General features: G+C 48.9%; 6 protein-coding genes across 6 annotated transcripts; 4 read left to right on the forward strand and 2 right to left on the reverse strand.

Moving 5' to 3' along the window:
• Positions 1-1,489: 1,489 nt before the first annotated feature.
• Triagg1_7489 (uncharacterized protein) lies at positions 1,490-6,406 on the forward strand (the record flags this gene model as incomplete). Its single annotated transcript, XM_062902230.1, has 1 exon — positions 1,490-6,406. The coding sequence occupies one exon, from the start codon at positions 1,490-1,492 to the stop codon at positions 6,404-6,406; it is 4,917 nt and encodes a 1,638-aa protein (XP_062753546.1).
• A 583-nt stretch (positions 6,407-6,989) lies between these two features.
• Positions 6,990-9,012, forward strand: Triagg1_7490 (uncharacterized protein; the record flags this gene model as incomplete). The annotated part of the gene is made up of 4 exons (XM_062902231.1): positions 6,990-7,171; positions 7,324-7,699; positions 7,758-8,006; positions 8,062-9,012. The coding sequence occupies 4 exons, from the start codon at positions 6,990-6,992 to the stop codon at positions 9,010-9,012; spliced, it is 1,758 nt and encodes a 585-aa protein (XP_062753547.1).
• A 422-nt stretch (positions 9,013-9,434) lies between these two features.
• Positions 9,435-10,382, forward strand: Triagg1_7491 (uncharacterized protein; the record flags this gene model as incomplete). Its single annotated transcript, XM_062902232.1, has 1 exon — positions 9,435-10,382. One exon carries the CDS (start codon positions 9,435-9,437, stop codon positions 10,380-10,382), a length of 948 nt encoding a protein of 315 aa, XP_062753548.1.
• A 1,220-nt stretch (positions 10,383-11,602) lies between these two features.
• Triagg1_7492 (uncharacterized protein) lies at positions 11,603-13,117 on the forward strand (the record flags this gene model as incomplete). The annotated part of the gene is made up of 3 exons (XM_062902233.1): positions 11,603-11,790; positions 11,856-12,089; positions 12,151-13,117. The coding sequence occupies 3 exons, from the start codon at positions 11,603-11,605 to the stop codon at positions 13,115-13,117; spliced, it is 1,389 nt and encodes a 462-aa protein (XP_062753549.1).
• A 408-nt stretch (positions 13,118-13,525) lies between these two features.
• Triagg1_7493 (uncharacterized protein) lies at positions 13,526-14,633 on the reverse strand (the record flags this gene model as incomplete). Its single annotated transcript, XM_062902234.1, has 4 exons — positions 13,526-13,782; positions 13,856-14,190; positions 14,240-14,466; positions 14,529-14,633. The coding sequence occupies 4 exons, from the start codon at positions 14,631-14,633 to the stop codon at positions 13,526-13,528; spliced, it is 924 nt and encodes a 307-aa protein (XP_062753550.1).
• Positions 14,634-15,183: 550 nt separating this feature from the next.
• Positions 15,184-16,902, reverse strand: Triagg1_7494 (transcriptional regulator family: Fungal Specific TF; the record flags this gene model as incomplete). Its single annotated transcript, XM_062902235.1, has 1 exon — positions 15,184-16,902. One exon carries the CDS (start codon positions 16,900-16,902, stop codon positions 15,184-15,186), a length of 1,719 nt encoding a protein of 572 aa, XP_062753551.1.
• Between the last annotated feature and the right edge of the window lie 1,774 nt (positions 16,903-18,676).

An 18,676-nucleotide genomic window follows, 5' to 3' on the forward strand; every position in this document is an offset into this window, starting at 1 on the left:
TTATTTAATATTTTTAAAGTAAATAAAATATTCCCCTAAAGCTTCTTAAAAGTATTAATATTAAATTACTAAACTTTAATTAATTAAAAAAAACTTTTACTAACTACTTTTAATATAATAATTAATTATAAAATTAAATTATTAATATTTAATATAAGTAAGGCTAAATTACTATTATAAATAATAGCTTTTATTATTATAAATAGCTTTATAAATATACTCTTAAACTTAATTATAATTATTTAAATAATATTTAATAATACTTAACTAAATTATACTTAGGCTAAAAGTAATAAATACTTTATTATAAAAGATTATAAATATATAGCTAAAGACTATAAAGTAATAAAAACTATATTAGAAAAAATTAAGGTTTTTATATAGAAAATTACTTATTTTTATATAAAAATAAATAAATATTTTAGTATTAATATATTAAATAATTAATTAAAATATTATTAAACCTATAGGAAATATAGCTATTTTTAAACTTAATAAATATTACGTAAGGATTATATTTATTTTAACTAGGGGGATATAAGGTTATATAACCTCCTAAGACCTAAATAAGTTAGTCTTTTCTTTAAAGGGACCTAAATAAAAGTAAGCTTTTTCCTATATTATACTCAGTCCCTTGCCTATATGACCCTTAATGTAATAGCCCAGCTGGACGAGCCCTGACAACGGCCTTTTCGTTAGTGCTGAGCGGCGCTATATTAATCGGATTTTTATTCCAGTAGTTCACAAGCTATATCCATGCTTTAACTACGTATTATATATAAATAAGCGCGCAAGCTTTATCGGATCATGCCATCCAGTATATTATACTGTAAGGCAGCAGGTTGTAAAGTTGTTCAACCCCATCGGTAATAAAGGAGTCTGTTCCGGCTCCTCTCAGGAGCAAGAACTGGCTGATTACGTTGCTGCTTAAATGGCAGCAAATAGCAATATGCATTCACGCCCTAAAGATAAGATGGGCATTCAGTATTAAGGCTTAGACGCGGGAATGTAAAAATAGGTCTTTCTTCAACTCACAGATGAACTTTGATTGCTTCGACTATATTCTCGCGTGAGTCGTGCGCCAAGATCATGTCTTACATCTCAACCAACATGAAGCTGTCCATCTTCAGCTCTTCCACTGCAGATCTGGCAGCGTGACTCATTCCTCGGTTGGTTGCCTGATTTCTGTCTCGAATTGTAAATGAACTACTTCCATGGCATCAACAAACTCGAGTCATTGGATACCACGTCTAGATCTCTGGGATGCGGGGTTGTTCTATTGAAATAATGGCTAGCTCGCCCATACAAAAAGGTGGCTCCAGTCTGACTCAAACATCAATGACTGAAATTCAGCCTTACGAGGTTGCATTGGGTTGAATGACTTGGTTGGAAATCCGAGCATCGTGGCTGAGGCTATAATAATCGCCAACATCGTCACCACCGGCTGTTTTGTGAGCCAATCCTCACCTGATATCAACACACAATCGCTATGGCGGATAACGTGGTGCTTGATCTGAACCTGCTTCGAGGCTCTACACCTCGAGGTCAGGCAACTTACCTGCACAATCTTCTCAACAGCCATCCCGACGCAGAGTCATCCATCACTTCTCAGCTCATCGCCCTCGTTGCTTCAGACTCTCTTCCCTCCATTGCCCTCTCGTTATGGCCCTCTGCCTCCAGGGAGCCTCAGACGACCATCGCAGTGATTCGACAGGAGCACTGCCTCAACGTCCAGCAAGCTGCCATTGCACGATTCTACCGCCTTCTATGCAAAGAAAAGACGTTTGCAAAGACATGGAAAGCCGCTGGCGGCGCGACGGGAATCGCTCAGCTGATGGCGAAGCTCAGTGTGAGCGGCGTGCGCTCCCTCGTTAAATGGCTTGGAATCACCGGTCGTGCACAAGGCGCCCGTAGAGAACGTCACAAGGCAATGGAAGAGCTTCTGACTTTGCTCTGGGGACTCGACGGAGATGATAATGCTGCATTGGATAGTCGTCCCCTGCGCGATGAATATGTCAAGATTCTTCCAGCTTGTGGTGGTGCTTTTCAATTACAGTGGAAGCAAATGAAGCGGCAGCTCCCCAATGACTACTATATAGCTGTTGAGACGGACCACGAGTTCTTTGAGAAGCATTACGATGAAAAGCTGCGACGAAACGAAATCAAAGCCTCCGAGTTCCTAACCGCGGTGCACCCTCTGGTCGTCCACCGCACCCAGTACGGCCTGGATATTCTGGACAGGTTCATAGATAGCGAGGCACTACTTGGAGCCTCTCCGGATGATCTCCTTGAGGCGGTAATCAATCCTCTAAGCAAGCGGTTTTTGTCAAGACGAAGGATAGCCAGCGATACCACGATGCGCTTCTGGAGCCGTGTTATGCAGTGTTTGAAAGAGCGCCGCCCATTTCACGAAGACTTTGAGAATTCGAGCGAGCACTATAAACGGTTCCTTACTCGGTTAGTCAAAGTGTGGAATCACTCACGCGGGCGAACTGAGTACACTGAGATGTTGGCGGAGCTGTTCTCCCTTATCCCTGAGACTGTTCTGAAGAGATACTCGTTGGTGGATCTCATAAAGGAAACCACCCAGACACGAAGATATCAGCTCTTACGTTTATTCTTGAAGAACACGATAGGATTTCAGTTTGATATTGGAGAGCCCCTTAGCTTGGAGTGCTCGGGGCTTGACAGGTCATCAATCCAATGGCATCCCGAGTTATTCTCCCTCTTGCCGGCTGACGAGGCCTTGACCCTGTGGGAGAAAGTGCAAAGAGCCGGAAAAGATGTTAGATCTTGGAATGGAGGTTGGACTTCCGAGTCCATTTATTATTGCCAAGACCAAGACGACTCCAATCTGGCCGACTGTCTCATTATGAGGGCCTATTTGTTGCGTCGGAGCCAGGCTCCTCCATTTACAGCAGCAGAATTGTATACCATACGGTCTGATCTTCGTCAAGAGGTTGCTAGGAGGATGAAAAAGGCCACCCAGGGTCGCTTGCCCGAGATAAGATCGAAATGGGCTGTGGCTGCTTTGGAGCTCTGCGTCGCGATTGGGGATCTCGAGCTTTATGGAGAAACACTTCGCTGGGCAAGGCGGTTCAATAAGGATCCATTGACGGTTCAGGAGATCTACGGCGGATGGTCCCTGAGGACGAGAGAAGTGACTGATCTTGTGACTGTCTTGCCCACTAAAGAAAGTACACCAGTCAACGCCAAAGAGCTCAGCCAAAGGATACATTCTGCCAATGACATCCTGCAGATCCTCTTCGACACGGCTATGATGGGTATCAATGAACCTAGCTTTCGCGGCTGGAACGATTGGGGGCGTGCGTTTGAGTTGATCAATCGAGTGATTTGCAAACGCATCGCCCATTTCAACGACTTTCAGGACCGGACCAAGATGTCGGATGACGCGTTGTATGAAGCGTTATGGACGCCAACACTCGCCCTGCTGGAAAAGATGTTGCCGCATAAACATATTCTTGCTCCCGAAGGCGAAGTAAAACTCGATTACCAAGCCTATTCCAACCTCTCTACCTTCCAAGTGGGAGAGCCTGAAACTCTGCGCGAGCCTACCATTATGTTTCTTGATCAATTAGCCAAGTTTGAGGATTCGATATGGAAAGAGTTTCGCCTCCGGCAAACGCCGGCTTTGGTCACGGCTGATGAGATTTGGCCAAAAGGACTGGCTATCCAACACTTGAAGTACAATTTTGGTTCGGCTCTGCCATACTTGCCGTATGCGCGGTCACGGATCAAAGCCATTGTGATTATGAATCCTCGCAAGATTTTGCAGCCCATCCAGGTTGATGAAGAAACCCAGCTGGCAATTGGACCGTTTATAGATAGCTGGGCCGCGGCTCTGCAGCAGTACATTCGGATGCCAGGCAAGCTCTCCAAAGAAGAGCAGCGGAAGAAGCGCATCTCGAGGGCCTGGCAACATGCTACCGTCAACCTGAGCAAAGGCCGCATGTCCTCAGAAGAGGCCGAGAGGTTTTGGTGGCCTGTGTTTGAGGATGTCGGTGTCAAGAAAGATGAAGTTGGGATTAATGAAAAGGCAGATCAACGACACGAACCGTCTCTTCCTGATGCAGATGAGGATATGCAGCCCATTGAGTGGAATCCGGACCCTGATTATGAACGCCTATCGCAGACTGAAAAGAGCAAGACGCTTACGCCAACGTGTTTGGATGTCTTGTTAAATCGGCCAAAGGATAGGCATCTGCATGAATTCACCTCGACTGAGAGTTCTGTGTTTGAGTTTTGGAACGTGAAATGCGTCATTCCTAGGAAGCCTCGCCCCTTGTCCTTCTGGGACTCGTTCTCTACCACGTATTCAAAGCTCACTTGCAAGCATGTGGATGCTTATGTGGTTGCGGGAATCCTAGCTTTCAACATGAAGAAAGGCTCAGACATCTCACTGCTCAAAAAGCCGTTTCCCAATTCTGGGGCAGTGCGTATTCCGGCGGTATATCTTGATCAAGAGTTTCTAGAGAGAGAGGTTGACACGCACGTGTCTGGGTTTACTCGCATAATTGACCATTTCAAGTATTATGTGCCAGCCAGCCTCTTCGCTCAGCTGGGGGCTTCGGTTCTCGAGAGTGTAAGAAGAGGGTCGGAAACAGAGAAACCGTGTGGTATGTTGGTATGGATAATTAACAAGCTCTTGGAAGGGGCCAGTCCCTCGATGGCGATCCCTTTGATCCAGCAGTTTGTCTTGGAGAACCCGGATGCAAGCTCATGGCATAGGCCGCTTCTTAACCCAAAGGCTCTCATTCATTTCCGCCCTGCCGATGCGAAGCACTTCTTTGAGGCTTTTACGGATGCCATCTTGGATAAGCTGCAAGAACAGGCAGAGAGGCGGGCGAAACAGAAGCCTGATGATGAATGTGCAAACAAGGGACCGCTTGTCAAAGTCACCACGGTCAAAATGCTGGCCCAGCTTCTGAGAGAATCTCCTGTTGTGGACCCGGGTCTTGCGGTGGAATTAAACATCAAGATTCTCAAGAGAGCAAGCCACGTTGATATTCGGACCGCTGCTGTCCAGGGATTGACGGAAGCCATAGCTAACACTGCCGATCTCGAGGTGAAGAAGCGCATATTCGATGCGTTGCTCAAGTATGCCGCGCCTATTGCATCTTCAATCAACGAATCCCAGCCGTTGACGGATTGGGATGCTTTGACATCTGATGACGAGCTGCCTGAGATATGGAAATCTACCGATAGAACCTTGACCACTCCCACAATCATGGACCTCATCTTGAACATGCGTGTTGAGCGGGATTGGCAGTCAGAAGAAGGCCGAGCGTATAAGGAGCTCGTTTACACCATTATGGATGCTTCGGCGGAAAACGAGCAACGATGGATGAGACTGTTCATCAAGAAACATGGTTTCACCATGCCTGATGACGCCCAGCTTCCCGCCATACCCATGTTTCCGACTGCGCTGGTAAATCTTCTCGTGGTGATGCAAACCGACATTTCAGCCAAGTATGTTGATATGGCAAAGCAGTATCTATTGCTGAGAATGCATCTTCCTGACTGGGTGTCTGCTATAACCCAAGCTGTGAGAGCCGACCAGAAGCTGGTCAGCTCTAATTCAGGCCAACATTGGGGCAATCTATGGAACCATGACTATGACCGGTTGACAAAAAGTCTCCTTGAGACGATTCGCCTCCATCTTGTGAGGTTGGAGAAGACGAACGATGAAAAGACTCAACAGGAAGACTCTCATCAATCGCATGAGTCGTTTCTCTTTGAGATTGCGGATATCATCATCATGCAAGGGAACTTGAACAAGTTTAATGAATTCGTGAGCGACACATTGACTGCTACTCATGACAATGCGGTTTGGGGGCGGATTTTGGAGCGGATCGACAGCCTTCGAACCCCGGAATGGCAAGCCGATCAGAATCGAAAGCCAGCAGTCCTTCCAGATACGCTGTCGCTCAATATCAAGATGCTGACTTTACCCCTGTCAGCTTCACAGCCCAATAAGATTCAAGAGCTTGCGGCCAGGTGCGCAAGGAGGGCTGTAGAACTTCTACATGACATTGTGGCCAGCGGAGTTCCATACCAGAACAGCTTCGACGCGCTTCAGAGGGAGTTGATGAATGCTAACCCCAAGGCCCCGATGGCAATCACGATTGGTTCGACGCCTGCGCTTGACGACCCGAACAGCGTATCGTTGGTGGATCATCTTCGCGTGGAGCTGGCGATGGCCTTGCTGGATCGGAGCTGGATTTTCAGGCAGAGCAGTGGCAAGGGCAATGAGGACGATGTTTTGAAGCAGGCGGAAGAGCTGGTGATGAAGGCGAGCAGGAGCAGCGTGGAGAATTTCCGGAATTTGGCGGCGCCGTTGAAGGCGATTATTGAGAATACTGACGGTTGGGACTTGTTCTCATGAAGCAGTGGTTATTGAGACAGTTTTTCTTCTCCTCTATGATGGTTTACAAATGCTTTTGCTCTTTCTATCTGGCATTCAATTCTTCATATAACACCTATCATGGATTCACACTCGTCATTGGTAGCATCAGATCGATCTTCATCTCAGGGTAGCATTACTACTGCCGGCATTAAGCGCATGCATAAAGAAATGCCCGTGTGTCTATGCAGAGCAGAGGCCCAAAGTACACCGTGAATGAAAGCCATTATTGACACTTCCCTGCCTCTCGAGCTTGAGACAGCTAGCTAGGACCGGGCCGGTGCAGGCTAGCAGTATTACGTGGGGGTGGCCGCTTCTGAGTAATATCTCGAAGCCTCATGTCTTGGATTTTGCTTTTTGTATGCTTGGACATCCATTGGTTGTAAGCCAGCCACCTGTTCCCTCTCCGCTTGTCTTGTTTCGCTTGCAAGTGCCATCACCGTCAAGGCGGCAGAGCCGGTGGCTTGCCGTGTCTCTCCCGAAGCTGGTCATTGGGCGGGCGTGTCTGAGACTTTTATATGCAAGGGGGGTAGACGACCCAAGTCTAGGCGCGGGCATTGGCCGAATGGGAAATACAATGGCGTCCGGAACTGAGCCTTCTCCCCCCCTGGCGCTGTTAGCCGGTGGACTATTTGAAATGGCGTCGTATTTGGATACGACGGGGGGGAGGGTGGATGATCTGATCGACGTGGAGCTGAACGATCGAGAGATTGCGGGCTGGCGATCTGGCCTTGTCGGATTGGATACGTGTGTTTAAGAGAATGATGGCATGACATGGATCGTGGGACATTTCTGGTAAGCTCGGCGAGGAGGATATTTAAGCCATAGCAATAGAGAGGTTGGTTCGGTGACGCTTTTCATATCTCACACATTGCCAGTTGCCTCTACTGTATACGCAGCAGATATAGTACTTTCAAGATGAATCATCTTTTTTATCCCGAGCCTCTCGAGCAGATCCATGTTGGGCGCGGCCCCAATGGATATGAAAATGTGTTAACCGCAGAGGCCGATGAGACCTTTTACAATTGGGAGCATGAGACGCTCAAAGCCAAGCTCATGCGGCTCTGCCCCCCTCCCCTCTGGCCTTCAGGGTCCTACAAGGCTTATTGCCCTCGGCCCATCCTCATCAACAATCATCATCAGTCAGTGCTACGGGAGCTCAACGCTGCGTTGGTGACCTCGGTTACGGATATCGTGAGCCGCTGGTGGCTTGATGCTGCCGCCGAGTTTCCCAAGCGAATGCCACTTGGGGAGAAGGAACAGGATCTCTTGAAAGTAAGTGATTGCTGAACTCTCTGGTTATCAATGATGATTGACGCGAATATGAACATAGTATGTAGGACACCAGTCCATAATTGGAAACTTGCCGGAATATGAACAACGCCGAGGCTCGTGGAGGCCCGACTTCATGGTCGAAGAAATCAAGCTCCAAGATGGCGTCGCGGTAGAAAACTTTCGAATTACCGAGATCAATGCCCGGTTCTCGTTCAATGGGTTTATGCACGCGACATATGGACACATGGCCTTGGATGATACGGGCATGGGGAGTCACGGACTCGTCAGCGCTGCACGCCCAAAAGAGGTATGACCGAAATGACTTGTGAAAAGGCCAGATTTCTCTCTAATGCGGGTTATAGATTGTTGATGGGCTGTTCACCCTCTTCCGGCGAGATCGCCCCGTCCATCTTCTCAAAGGCGAGGAGGCTGGAATGGACATTCACATGTTTGTCGACGCTTTCAAACGCCGCATGGGTTACGCTCCACGAATCATTACTCCTGCAGACTTGAGGCTGGTGCCAGACGCTAGAAGCAAGTCCGGGTATAAGCTCTGTGCCGTCTCCAAGAAGCCGGAGCGAGGTGATGCTGTGCCCGACGTGTCGACCTTTTCCTTCATTAGCAACGGAGAGGTAGTAGAGCAGATCTATCAGGTAGGGCTGGAGCTGCACCAGCGTGAGCTGCTTGCCATGAAACCCGAGATGTTGCGTGAGATTAGCATGCGCTGCTTCAATGATATGAGGACTATTTTGTTGGTTCATGACAAGCGAATGCTGGGCATCATTAAGCAGGAACTTGCGAGGCAAGTGTTTCTCGGGATCATCACGGAGAGGCAGGCCATGATTCTCGACAGGAGTATCGCAGACACATATCTCCCAGGGTCTAACGAGCTTAGAGATCTCTTGATTCACTCAGAGGCACATCCAGAAGTTCGTCAGGACTATATCTTGAAGCCAATTCGCAGTGGAAAGGGCGACGGCATCAAGTTTGGCGATAGTATCACCGACGAGGAGTGGATGGCTGCACTAAAGCTTCAGCTGTCTCCGAATCTCGAGCTAGAGAGATGTTGCGTGATACAGCGTCGGATTATCCCTCGGCTGTATGGCGTGGTGCTGAAGGCGTCGGGAGAGAGGGTGAGCTACCCCTTGATCGGCACGTTCATGGTGATCAACGGAGGCCTGCTCGGGCTTGCACTCTGGCGGAGTAGTGATGACCGGATCTGTGCCATCAGTCATGGTGGAGCTTGGCTTTGTTCCGTGATACGCAAGGACAAGGTTGCGGCGGGCGAGAGTGTCTCAGAGACATTTTGCTAAGATGTTCCGTATTCTTGCTATGACTATTATCTACTGGGGTTCAACACCTTGTTTCTTAAGCCCGTATCCACACGTAGATGAGCATACCCGTACTCGTAGACCTAATTTGTTGACGGCGGCAATTTCCTTGGAAATGGTAGCGTCTCTGTTTGCCCAGCTTGACAGGGGGGCTTGAGTAAACACGATGCCAACGCCAGGTGGCATGTGCCCGGGCTCGTACATTGCATACTTGTTCGTGCTACTAGCAGTATAATTGACAAGATAAATAACCCTTTGCGTCGGTGGAAGATGGGTCGTGTCCCATCCGCAGTCCACAGGGGAATACGCAACCCAGAGAGGCCCTTATCCGTCACCACTCTTCCGCACACAGTATCACCAGAACCAAGTCGTTATTGACCGAACAAACCTGACCTTTGTCCATCATGTATCGCCGCGTCGCGCTGAATCTCCTCACGGCTCATCGTATACAAGGTACGATCCGCCAGCGATATCCCTGGCACTCTCGAGCTGCCGTCCATGAATCCAGTCATCCTCCTCCCCTATCGGCCGATATCTCGCAGATAGTCCCGATCTTGGACGCACCAGATCTTAGCTGCGCCCAGGAACCTGGTCACGTCCGCAGCGTGTGTGAGAAGCTCCGCCAGAAGGGCATCCTCAAGGTCAGCCTGGGCTTTGCAGACCGCAAGAGCCGATATCTCGAGCAGCTGCTCCGGAGCCTGCATCAGAACCACGGCCACCGGCTCCCCATTGCCCACAGCGCCACCCGCGGCTGGTTCTGGGACGTTCTCCCATCTTCGACCAGCTTCCAGACGGCCAACTGCCAGGCTCGCTCAGAGACAATGGAGGACTTCCCTTGGCACACGGACTGCAGCTACGAGGATCCTCCACCACGCTACTTTGCCCTGCAGGTGCTCCAGCCTGATCGCTGCGGTGGCGGGACGCTCTCTGTCATGAACGTGGAGCGGCTGAGCGAACTGCTCTCATCCGCCGCCAGGGAGACTCTGGCCAGGCCAGAGTTCCTCATCCGGACGCCACCGGAATTTGTCAAGCATCCCGACCACCAGCACATCGTGGGGAGCATCCTAATGGCCGACGACGGGGGCCGGCTCAGCATGATGCGCTTCCGGGAAGATCTCCTGACGCCCCTGAACGAGCGGGCGTCTGCCGCTCTCAAAGAGCTGAAACAAGCCCTGCAGGGCGCCGACGCGAGAAGCCACTCGACCTTGCATCTCACTGCAAAGGCTCTTCCAGAGCGGTCCATCATCCTCATCGATAACAGGCGGTGGCTGCACGCGCGGAACCACGTCAAGGATCCGGAGCGGCATCTGCGTCGGGTGAGGTGGGACGCCGTGCCCTTTACTAGTTACTAGTTACTAGTCACTAGATGCTCGGCACATGAGCAAAGCGAACAAGCTGGGAAAAGAAAAGTAGCCAGGGGTATCGGAGGAACGAGGTGCGGGTATGCGGAGGTAATGGGATGGTGTACACTTGGATTTGATTTTGAGACACGGGATGGCCCTCCTCTGGCCGGGCTGTCTTGTCGAGGTGGCTTCAATAGTCGCCGATACCATTGGCCTGTTGTGAAAGCACATGAAATTGCTTGTAATACTACCTATGTAACTACTGTCCTGTCCGTACTCGTATGTAACCTCAACGGTAATAGTATTTAGTTTGACAGCAGCAGCTAGCCAGATTGCGGTGGTTGCCACTATATGCGCTTTTGAGTGTGTGTCACATTGCTAGAAATTAACCATGATGAAAACATGGCCATTCTCTCCCCCCTGGTCTGCCTCCATTGGCCTGTCGTGAAGGGGTGGCTGGGCTGAACGCAGCTGAATCCCAATCTTGCAGGGGTCGTGATATTTGCCGAGCAACTCCATCGCGCCCAGCTTCATGCTTACAAGGACAAGATGTGAACCAAGTCAGTCTTTGCATGTACATACAGTAACTGCTACCACCAGTTCAGTCGTGATGGCAGCAGTAGTAATAATGGCGGTCAAAATGAAACACTGTCTCTCTCTCTCTCTCTCTCTCTCTAATGTTGTAGACATGGCGACAAGCCCCCAGAAAGACATCAGCTTCTGACGTGGTCCAGCTAGCTGCATGCGGCCGTCGGTGGTAGATCTTACAGGGCATCTGCTCGCCTCATTCTCTCTCAACTCTGATGATGTGCCTTTTTTCGCTGCCTTTTTCTTTCTTGGCCATCTGCTGCAAGGGAAAATTACGTGTGCTTTGCATGCATGTCTCAGGGTGAAACTAGGCCCATGGGCAGCTTTCCCACCTCGGCTGCCTAAACGCCCACCAAAAAAGCAATTATTGCTGCTGCTTTTGCTTTTGTCGTTGGACTAATAGTGCGCGGATCTCGACGTGAGGCGTACGGGGAATGAGAATGAGTACAGTGAGCGCCGCACAGTAACGGAACAAGAGCGTTCGGCATGTGAGCAGAGCGACGATGATCAGGCTGTGGCCCGCGTAGTATTTCTACGGCTGCTGTGCGGGTTACTCTGACACTTCTCTCTTCAAAAAATCAAAAAATCAAAAAATCAAAAAATAAAACAACAGCGTCATTTCAGCTTGGATCCCTGCTATTATGGAGTTTCAGCCGCATTCGTTAGGCGAGGTGTTGGCCATTGCCAACATCCACCCTTTTTACGTGGAGGAGATACAGTATCCTCCCGACGAAAAGACTGTTCAATCGGTCAGAGAGAGAGCCGCCACCGAGCGAGAGCAAGAGAATGAAGATCTCAGGTCACGGCCTGTTATCTGGAAGAAGAATCTGTAAGTGAAAGAGAGGCGCTGGAGGCAGCAATTAGTCCATTTCTCTGACTATAAACTACATGTAGTTACGACACCATTCAGCGGCTCGTCAACGACACGGACCCCAACAACACATATCGCCAGAGCGTATATGCAAGCATCACTGGCGGAGGTTTCGGCTCGAAGCCGCTGTTCTTCGGCACAGATGTGTACGAGAACCGCAAACACAGGGCCCATTTCGGCCAGTTTCTCAAAACCATTGGAGTCATCAAGCCGGGAGACTGGGCACTGACGACCCATTGTGCGGGCGAACTGTACAGGTGAGTTGCTCAACGACGCGGTCAAGACACGAAACAAGGGGCGCTGACTTTGAAGAAACAGGTCGCTGGATCTCATGCTTGAAATCATGGAGAATGCCGGTGCCTCGGTTCTCAGCGCCGGCAACTTCATGCCCCCTCGCGATGTTGTTAACCTCTTGGCAAAATACCACATCAACGTGCTCGCCGGTGACAGCGGCCAGATTGTCCAGATGGTACACTACATCTCGACTCTCGCCGAGGAGGAGCGCGCTCTGATTAGGCTCGACAAGCTCATCTACACGTCTGAGGTGCTTACCGCTGCACAGAGAGCGCACATCAAAGCGACGCTCAGGGGTGTCAAGATCATCTCCGTCCTGGGGAGCGCAGAGGCAGGACCGTGGGCGGCCAGTAGCCCCGACATCGTTGGAAAAGAGAGCACCACCAGCGAAGAGGATCTCATCTTCGACACGCGAGCCATGCTGCTCGAGGTCTTCCCAGCTTCATTTACTGAAGATGACAAGAATGTTGATCCTCTACCCGATGGAGAGGTTGGCATGGTTGTTCAGACGTCTCTTTCTCGTCTGCGTAATCCACTCGTGCGCTACGTCACTGGCGATATTGGATCCGTTCATCCTTTGCCTGAAGAAGCTCGAGACAAGGTTCCCGCGGCTGATTGGCCCCATCTCCGGATCCTCCGCCTCCAGGGCCGTGACAGGCGAGTCAGCTTCGACTGGGATGGAGAATACATCCAGTTTGAAGACATGGCGGCCTTGTTGAATAACGAAGAGTGCGGCATCTTGCAATGGCAGATCATTCTAGATAAGCTGGAGCCATCTATGGAGTCGTTCTTGGAGATCCGATTGATGTGCTCTCCGCGGACTTCACGGGTTCTTTCGCTCGATGCCGTCATTGCTCGTATCAAGGGATTTCTTCATGTCATTAAGACAAACGACTATCGATTCAAGACGACTTTTGTCAACGAGTTGGATGGATTTGTGAGAAGCACCACTGGCCGTAAGGTGATAAAGTTTGTCAATCGATACAACTAGACGTGTCCAGGTTTTTGGGACCTCGTTTTTGTGTATCATGGCTTTGCGTCTGTTGCGCCGAAATTTGAAGTAGCGACGTGGATATGCCATAATCTTTTCTTCTTCTTTTCTTATGTTGGGTATATGGTATGAGGAAAGGTTAATACGCGCGTGTTCTAGGTAAACAAAAATAATAATTTGACCGGATTCTTTGTAGTGCTTAATATTTTTTTGTTACATCTCCACGCCAATCAGTGAATTCTGGCCAATCTCGTCTGTTAAATACATTTTCGATGCTTGAAAGGGGATCTAATACTGATATTGTTTTCTATCGACCGATTCAGAAACATACGCAATCTTGATGCTTGCGCTCTGATAACCACACAGCCAACCATCTCCAGAAATGCCGTGTAATGAGTTCCAATAGCATTAGGAACTCTGTCTGGCAAGGAGCATGTCTCGAACCCCCATGGGCTTGATCGAAGAGAAAATCTTGTTGAGTGACTTGTCAACAGGTATATCAAACTGTCCCCCAACGACCCAGTAACCAAGAACGGCCAACAGTTGGCGAGCAATAGGCTCTGGGAATGGAGATTTGGCCAACTCTTCTTTGTGCGAAGGAAGTTCAGTGACTTCGCCCTTTGCTAGCTTTTCAATGGGGTCATACGATACTTCGAATGTAGAACCTAAGTACATTCGTAACATCAGCTGCTGAGACCGGTAGACAAATTGTGACGATGTGCGAATAGTTTGTCTTACCCGATACCTCCGAGGCCACCTTGATAAACCCGTTCCAGGTTGTCTTCTCTCCGTAGATATACGTAATCTCTTCCCATTTCGGCACATCTAAGAATGCAGAAACAAATTTGCCGACGTCGTAAGAGTAAATGAAGGCAAACGGCTCATTTCCTGTTCCTGGAAGAGCCGCCTTTTTGCTGTTCATGTCGACAGCAAACGACATGGGAGGCAGATGCGTTTTGATGGCAGGCATCCCATAGTAATCCAAGAAGAGGCCAACTGAGAATCTCGTCCATTCAAGCGCGGTGTTGCGTAGAGAATCTTCTGAAGCTCGCGAGAAAGCTAACGTAGGAGACCTGACTTATTGGTGAGAATGTGAGAAACAGGATTGGCTAGATAGCTTACGCCTCGTTTGGGAGTGATCCCCAGCCGCTAGCAATGAATCGAGAGGCAGTTGATGACTGCTCTGCGGCTTTGATGAGGCTGATTTCAGCGGCAGAAGATGTCTCGTCCGTCACTTGGATGGCGGAAATGATTACCCCCACGTCATACTGCTCCAAGACTTTGGCGGTTGCATCGACATTGGTATAGTCAATGGCCAAAGTGGGCACGTTCTCAAGGACCGTCTTCGCCTATTTCATTTGTTTCTTCGGTCAGTTCAACTTGATTTCCACTAATGGTTCTATGAGCGTACCTTGCGTGCCAGGACGATGACTTTGTGCTTGGAAGACTGTGCAAGAGTCTCTACGATGGCTCGGCCAACGTTGCCGGTTCCACCAGCCACAGCGATGACAGACATCTTTTTGCGTAAATTCTATCTTCTTTAGTTAGAAATTGGGGAGTAATGAAGGTTGGAGAGTGTAAGTGTGTAAGTTGATGAAGATGATCTGTTGACAGTTCCACTCGGCTGATTATATACCTGCATGCAAACACTCGTGAGCTTCAATAACAGTCACCGGAACCATTGCGTCCTCAGTTTGTCAGCATGAATGGTTGAAAAGAAATTCTATTTCTAATCATTCCAATTTGAAAGGAGATTTTGTTAATATCGCTGTTGACATCGTGTTCTCAACTGATTGCCTGTAGTACAAATCGCCATTCGTCAACACTATGAGGCGCGCGCTTTCCGAATTTGGAATTATGGAGATGGCATCTCGCCGTGTTTATGATTCGTTTGCTGACAATTTAAAGCATGGCATTGCATATGTGTGCGTGTAATAGTTTAAGCGATGCCAGGTTGACTAGAATTCGTACATAAAGGCTCGCAAATCCCAGCAGGGAGCCTACAAATAACTTCTCTCTCTTTCTTCACAGGCCTGTAACCTGAACTTGCAACGCCCAGTAAGCGATCAAATGAAGAGTACATCGGATCCAGACAACTGGAAGCAGTTCTGGATTCCCCATGTCTCTTCATCTACATGATGGCGAAGCTCCCATACTTTTTCCATCAGTCGTATGGCCTGTCTTGAGGGGCCAAGAGCCTGCAGTGGCCCCAAAGAAGATACCAAGTTCCGAAATGTATGTTCTTGCTCCTGTGTAGCCAAGAAACCGCATACGCAAATCGGCCACATGAGACTGCGTATTGAAAGGTTGGGCGAGAGTATGTCCAAGATGTTCAAGATGGAGTTCACATTACCGCGATTAAATGGATTGCCTGGCTGCCAGCCATCAACGACCACTGACAGATAAATCATAGTTGCATGCAGCCAAGCCTTCGTTATGAGCGCGAGTTTCTTAGCCTGTGTTTTTTGATGCTGCTCACCCAGTCTTATAGTGTCTAGCTGCGTTGTAAGAAACTCTGACTGGATGGTGGCATCAATTTCCGTCATGCCTTGTCGCAATCTCTTCATCAATTCCCCATTCTCTGCTTTGGCCCTTGTCATAAAATGCACACCTTCACGCTGAGCGAACTGCTTTGCTATTTCCATTGTACAAATCTCACCGAGAATAGTAAGAATCCACCCTGGGCAGCCAACGTAGGACTCCATTTCGAGAAGCGATCGAGGTTGACCATCCAGAGCCATGGGCACTTTGCAGCCAGCTATCAGGCCCCTGTGGTGGTGCTGAAACCGAGGGGGACGTCCCAACTGAATGCTAGCCATGATATCAACGTATAGCAGGAAAGAGGTGAAGAATTGAAATGCGGCTTGGTCTTTGTCCCATACATTGAAACCAAGATGGATGCCTTCGAATATTGAAGGCTTAGCCATGGCCTGCAAAGCTTCGTCTAGAGAATATTCACCATTCTCCATTCCATGCGACTGAAACACTTCATCCAGCAATGTCAAGGCCGCCGACAAATGCATCTTCCAACCGGCATCCTGGGGCATCGCTGTGGCAAAGATCAAGTACTGCGTAACGCCGCCCAGGACATTGAGCTTGGAGAATATGTCCGATTGGCCACTTTCACTATGGTAGCGATCCATATCTTGCTTGATGACGTGGATCGCCGAGTCCATGTGCATCGCCAGAGTGTCCCACACGTGCTGTTCGCAAGGAGTGCGGAGAGTGTGATTCGCATCTTTGGCTAGCAACAGCGTGAAGTAATGGGCGCTGAGACTGAGCGCACTGTGATAGATTGCCTTGTTTGATTTCAGCTGCGTTTGTACCCAGCAGCGACCGCCAGACAGAGTCGCCGGTTCGTAGAGAGGGAACAGGGCTGGCAGAACAGTATCGAGATACAAGGTGGCGAGAAACTCATTCGTGTCTTCCTGAGAGGTTACATGCGAAGACGCAGGGGAGCTAGAGCTTGTCTGATCCACACCGGAGTTGTCCTGCGATGTCTCGCGCCTCGCCGGCGTGGTTTCAGTCTGCTGGTGCTGGCCATCGTGAAGTGAAAAGACCCGGATGGTAGCCTCGTTGCCACGGCGAGTCGAGGTTCCTTGCTTCACCTGGGCTCTTATGGCCTGTGTCATCTGCGCCTGTTTTTCACCTCCATCCATCCAATCAGGACGGTCCTTGCTGTAGCAACAACTGATATTCAGATTGGCGCAACTCTGGCATATCGGCTGAGTCCGGTCGCATTTCTTTCTCCGGAGCCGGCAGGTCCAGCAGGCCAGGGAAGGCATGGCTGATTGGTATGAGGTTCAAAGGATAAGAGTGTATAGCGTATGACAAACTAACAGAGGCCTTGATGGAATACAAGGTAGAGACAGTTTGTTGCCTAGAAACTTTATGAGTCCGAATTGATTCTCTTCTACTCACCGTAGACGATTCATGATAGAAACGGAGGACGCGCGCTTTCCTATTGAGGTAAGGCGCTTCTTACCTTGAACGGCTTATTGCTCTCTTTGGCATATCGTGCGGATTCAAGACGGACAACTGTATGCTTGTATGACAAATTGAACATGTCTTCATTCATATTATGTTAGTATAGGCTGAGATACAGGTAAAGTAATTTGTATTATAACATAATCGCTACTCAGAAAAAACTGTTTCACGATCATCGCTCGTCGTACACCATCGCACACCGTAGATCTTCCCCATAGTATACTAAGTGTTTACCCTAGAACATGCCACTAGATATCGGGGCCGAGGCATCAACTCATATATGTTGTAGTAATGCTTCTAGATATAGAGAAACAATTAGCTGTCATGACTGTGAATGCTTGATATTCATTGCTTAGATGCTTCTTTGTCTTCGCATTGTTCATGTTGATGCGAGAGGGTGTAATATTTACCTTTCTTTTCGAAGGTCATACATCTCCCAGGACTTGAGCAGGACTATGTATCGGCATAGGCACCACTCCGATCGTAGGCTCTCCCATCTTATTTCATTAACATTGATAAGAGTGCTTGGGTGGGACACACGGCAGTCAGCCACTTCCGTGATTTGGACAATAGCGACCAAGGGTAACAAAAAGCTGACTGTCAAACTAATAGAACACAGAGAAAATACCACCGGAGACTTAATAAGGAAGTCGGTGCCAATTCTTTAAATGATTGGAAAGGCCGAAAAGATCGTGCCAGACCAATCACCGATGGCCATAGCCAGATCTTAAAGAGCGTGGCCCCGATACTCCGTTCGTTACTCATGCTACAAGCACTCCCCCTGGCAGATTTCCGTGCCTTTAAATAGGTACTGCTGCCCCCAGTGCAGGGAAAACTCATACCACTCTTATTGCTTCCCCTTGCGCAGTTTGCTACGATTTCCTCGTGGGCGTTGTCTTGCGTCACCATCTGCCGCGTGGCAACACACCATCGTCTGTATCGGCTTTCTGCCATTTTGGGATGAAGAGCGTCGCCACGAAGGTGCCGAGATAGCCAGCAAAAGCTCGAATCGACGCTCGAAAGGGTTTCCCCATAAAAGCCCTCGAATGGAGAGCTCAAATGAATAGTCTCGCCAGAGTCGAATGAATCTCACTCAAGTCTTGATAGAATGGATCTCGAATGGAACTCGAATCACTAACCTCTTTTCATCAGCCATGCAATCGCCCATCTCCACAAACCCCTGCTTCCCCTGTTTCTTAGCGTTGCAGGTCTTACCCAAAGGATTTGCAACTAATGGAAATTCTGCCCTTCATCTCGCCATAGCTAGCGAGTTTGGGTTTAGTGTCGCCCTGATCTGCAGCTTACTCAAACGCTGTGTCCGAAAGGAATGGACGAACTCGCAGGAAGTTTACCATTCGGGTCATGGGCCCAAGGCTGAGAGGATATGTTGGTTCCTTCATGCATCTATTTGTAGAGTCAGAATACAGGATAAGCAAGGGCATTGATGATGAGTTTGAAGGATTTAAAGGGAGAGGCTTGACCAGATCATGAACTGTTTCTCTTCAGGCTCATCACTATCAGCGTCCAGCATCAACATCAAAGATCAGACCATTTAATTCCACACAAACTGGC

Source organism: Trichoderma aggressivum (assembly GCF_033847375.1).
Source record: "Trichoderma aggressivum f. europaeum strain CBS 100526 chromosome Unknown scaffold_033, whole genome shotgun sequence".
Taxonomy (NCBI): domain Eukaryota; kingdom Fungi; phylum Ascomycota; class Sordariomycetes; order Hypocreales; family Hypocreaceae; genus Trichoderma; species Trichoderma aggressivum.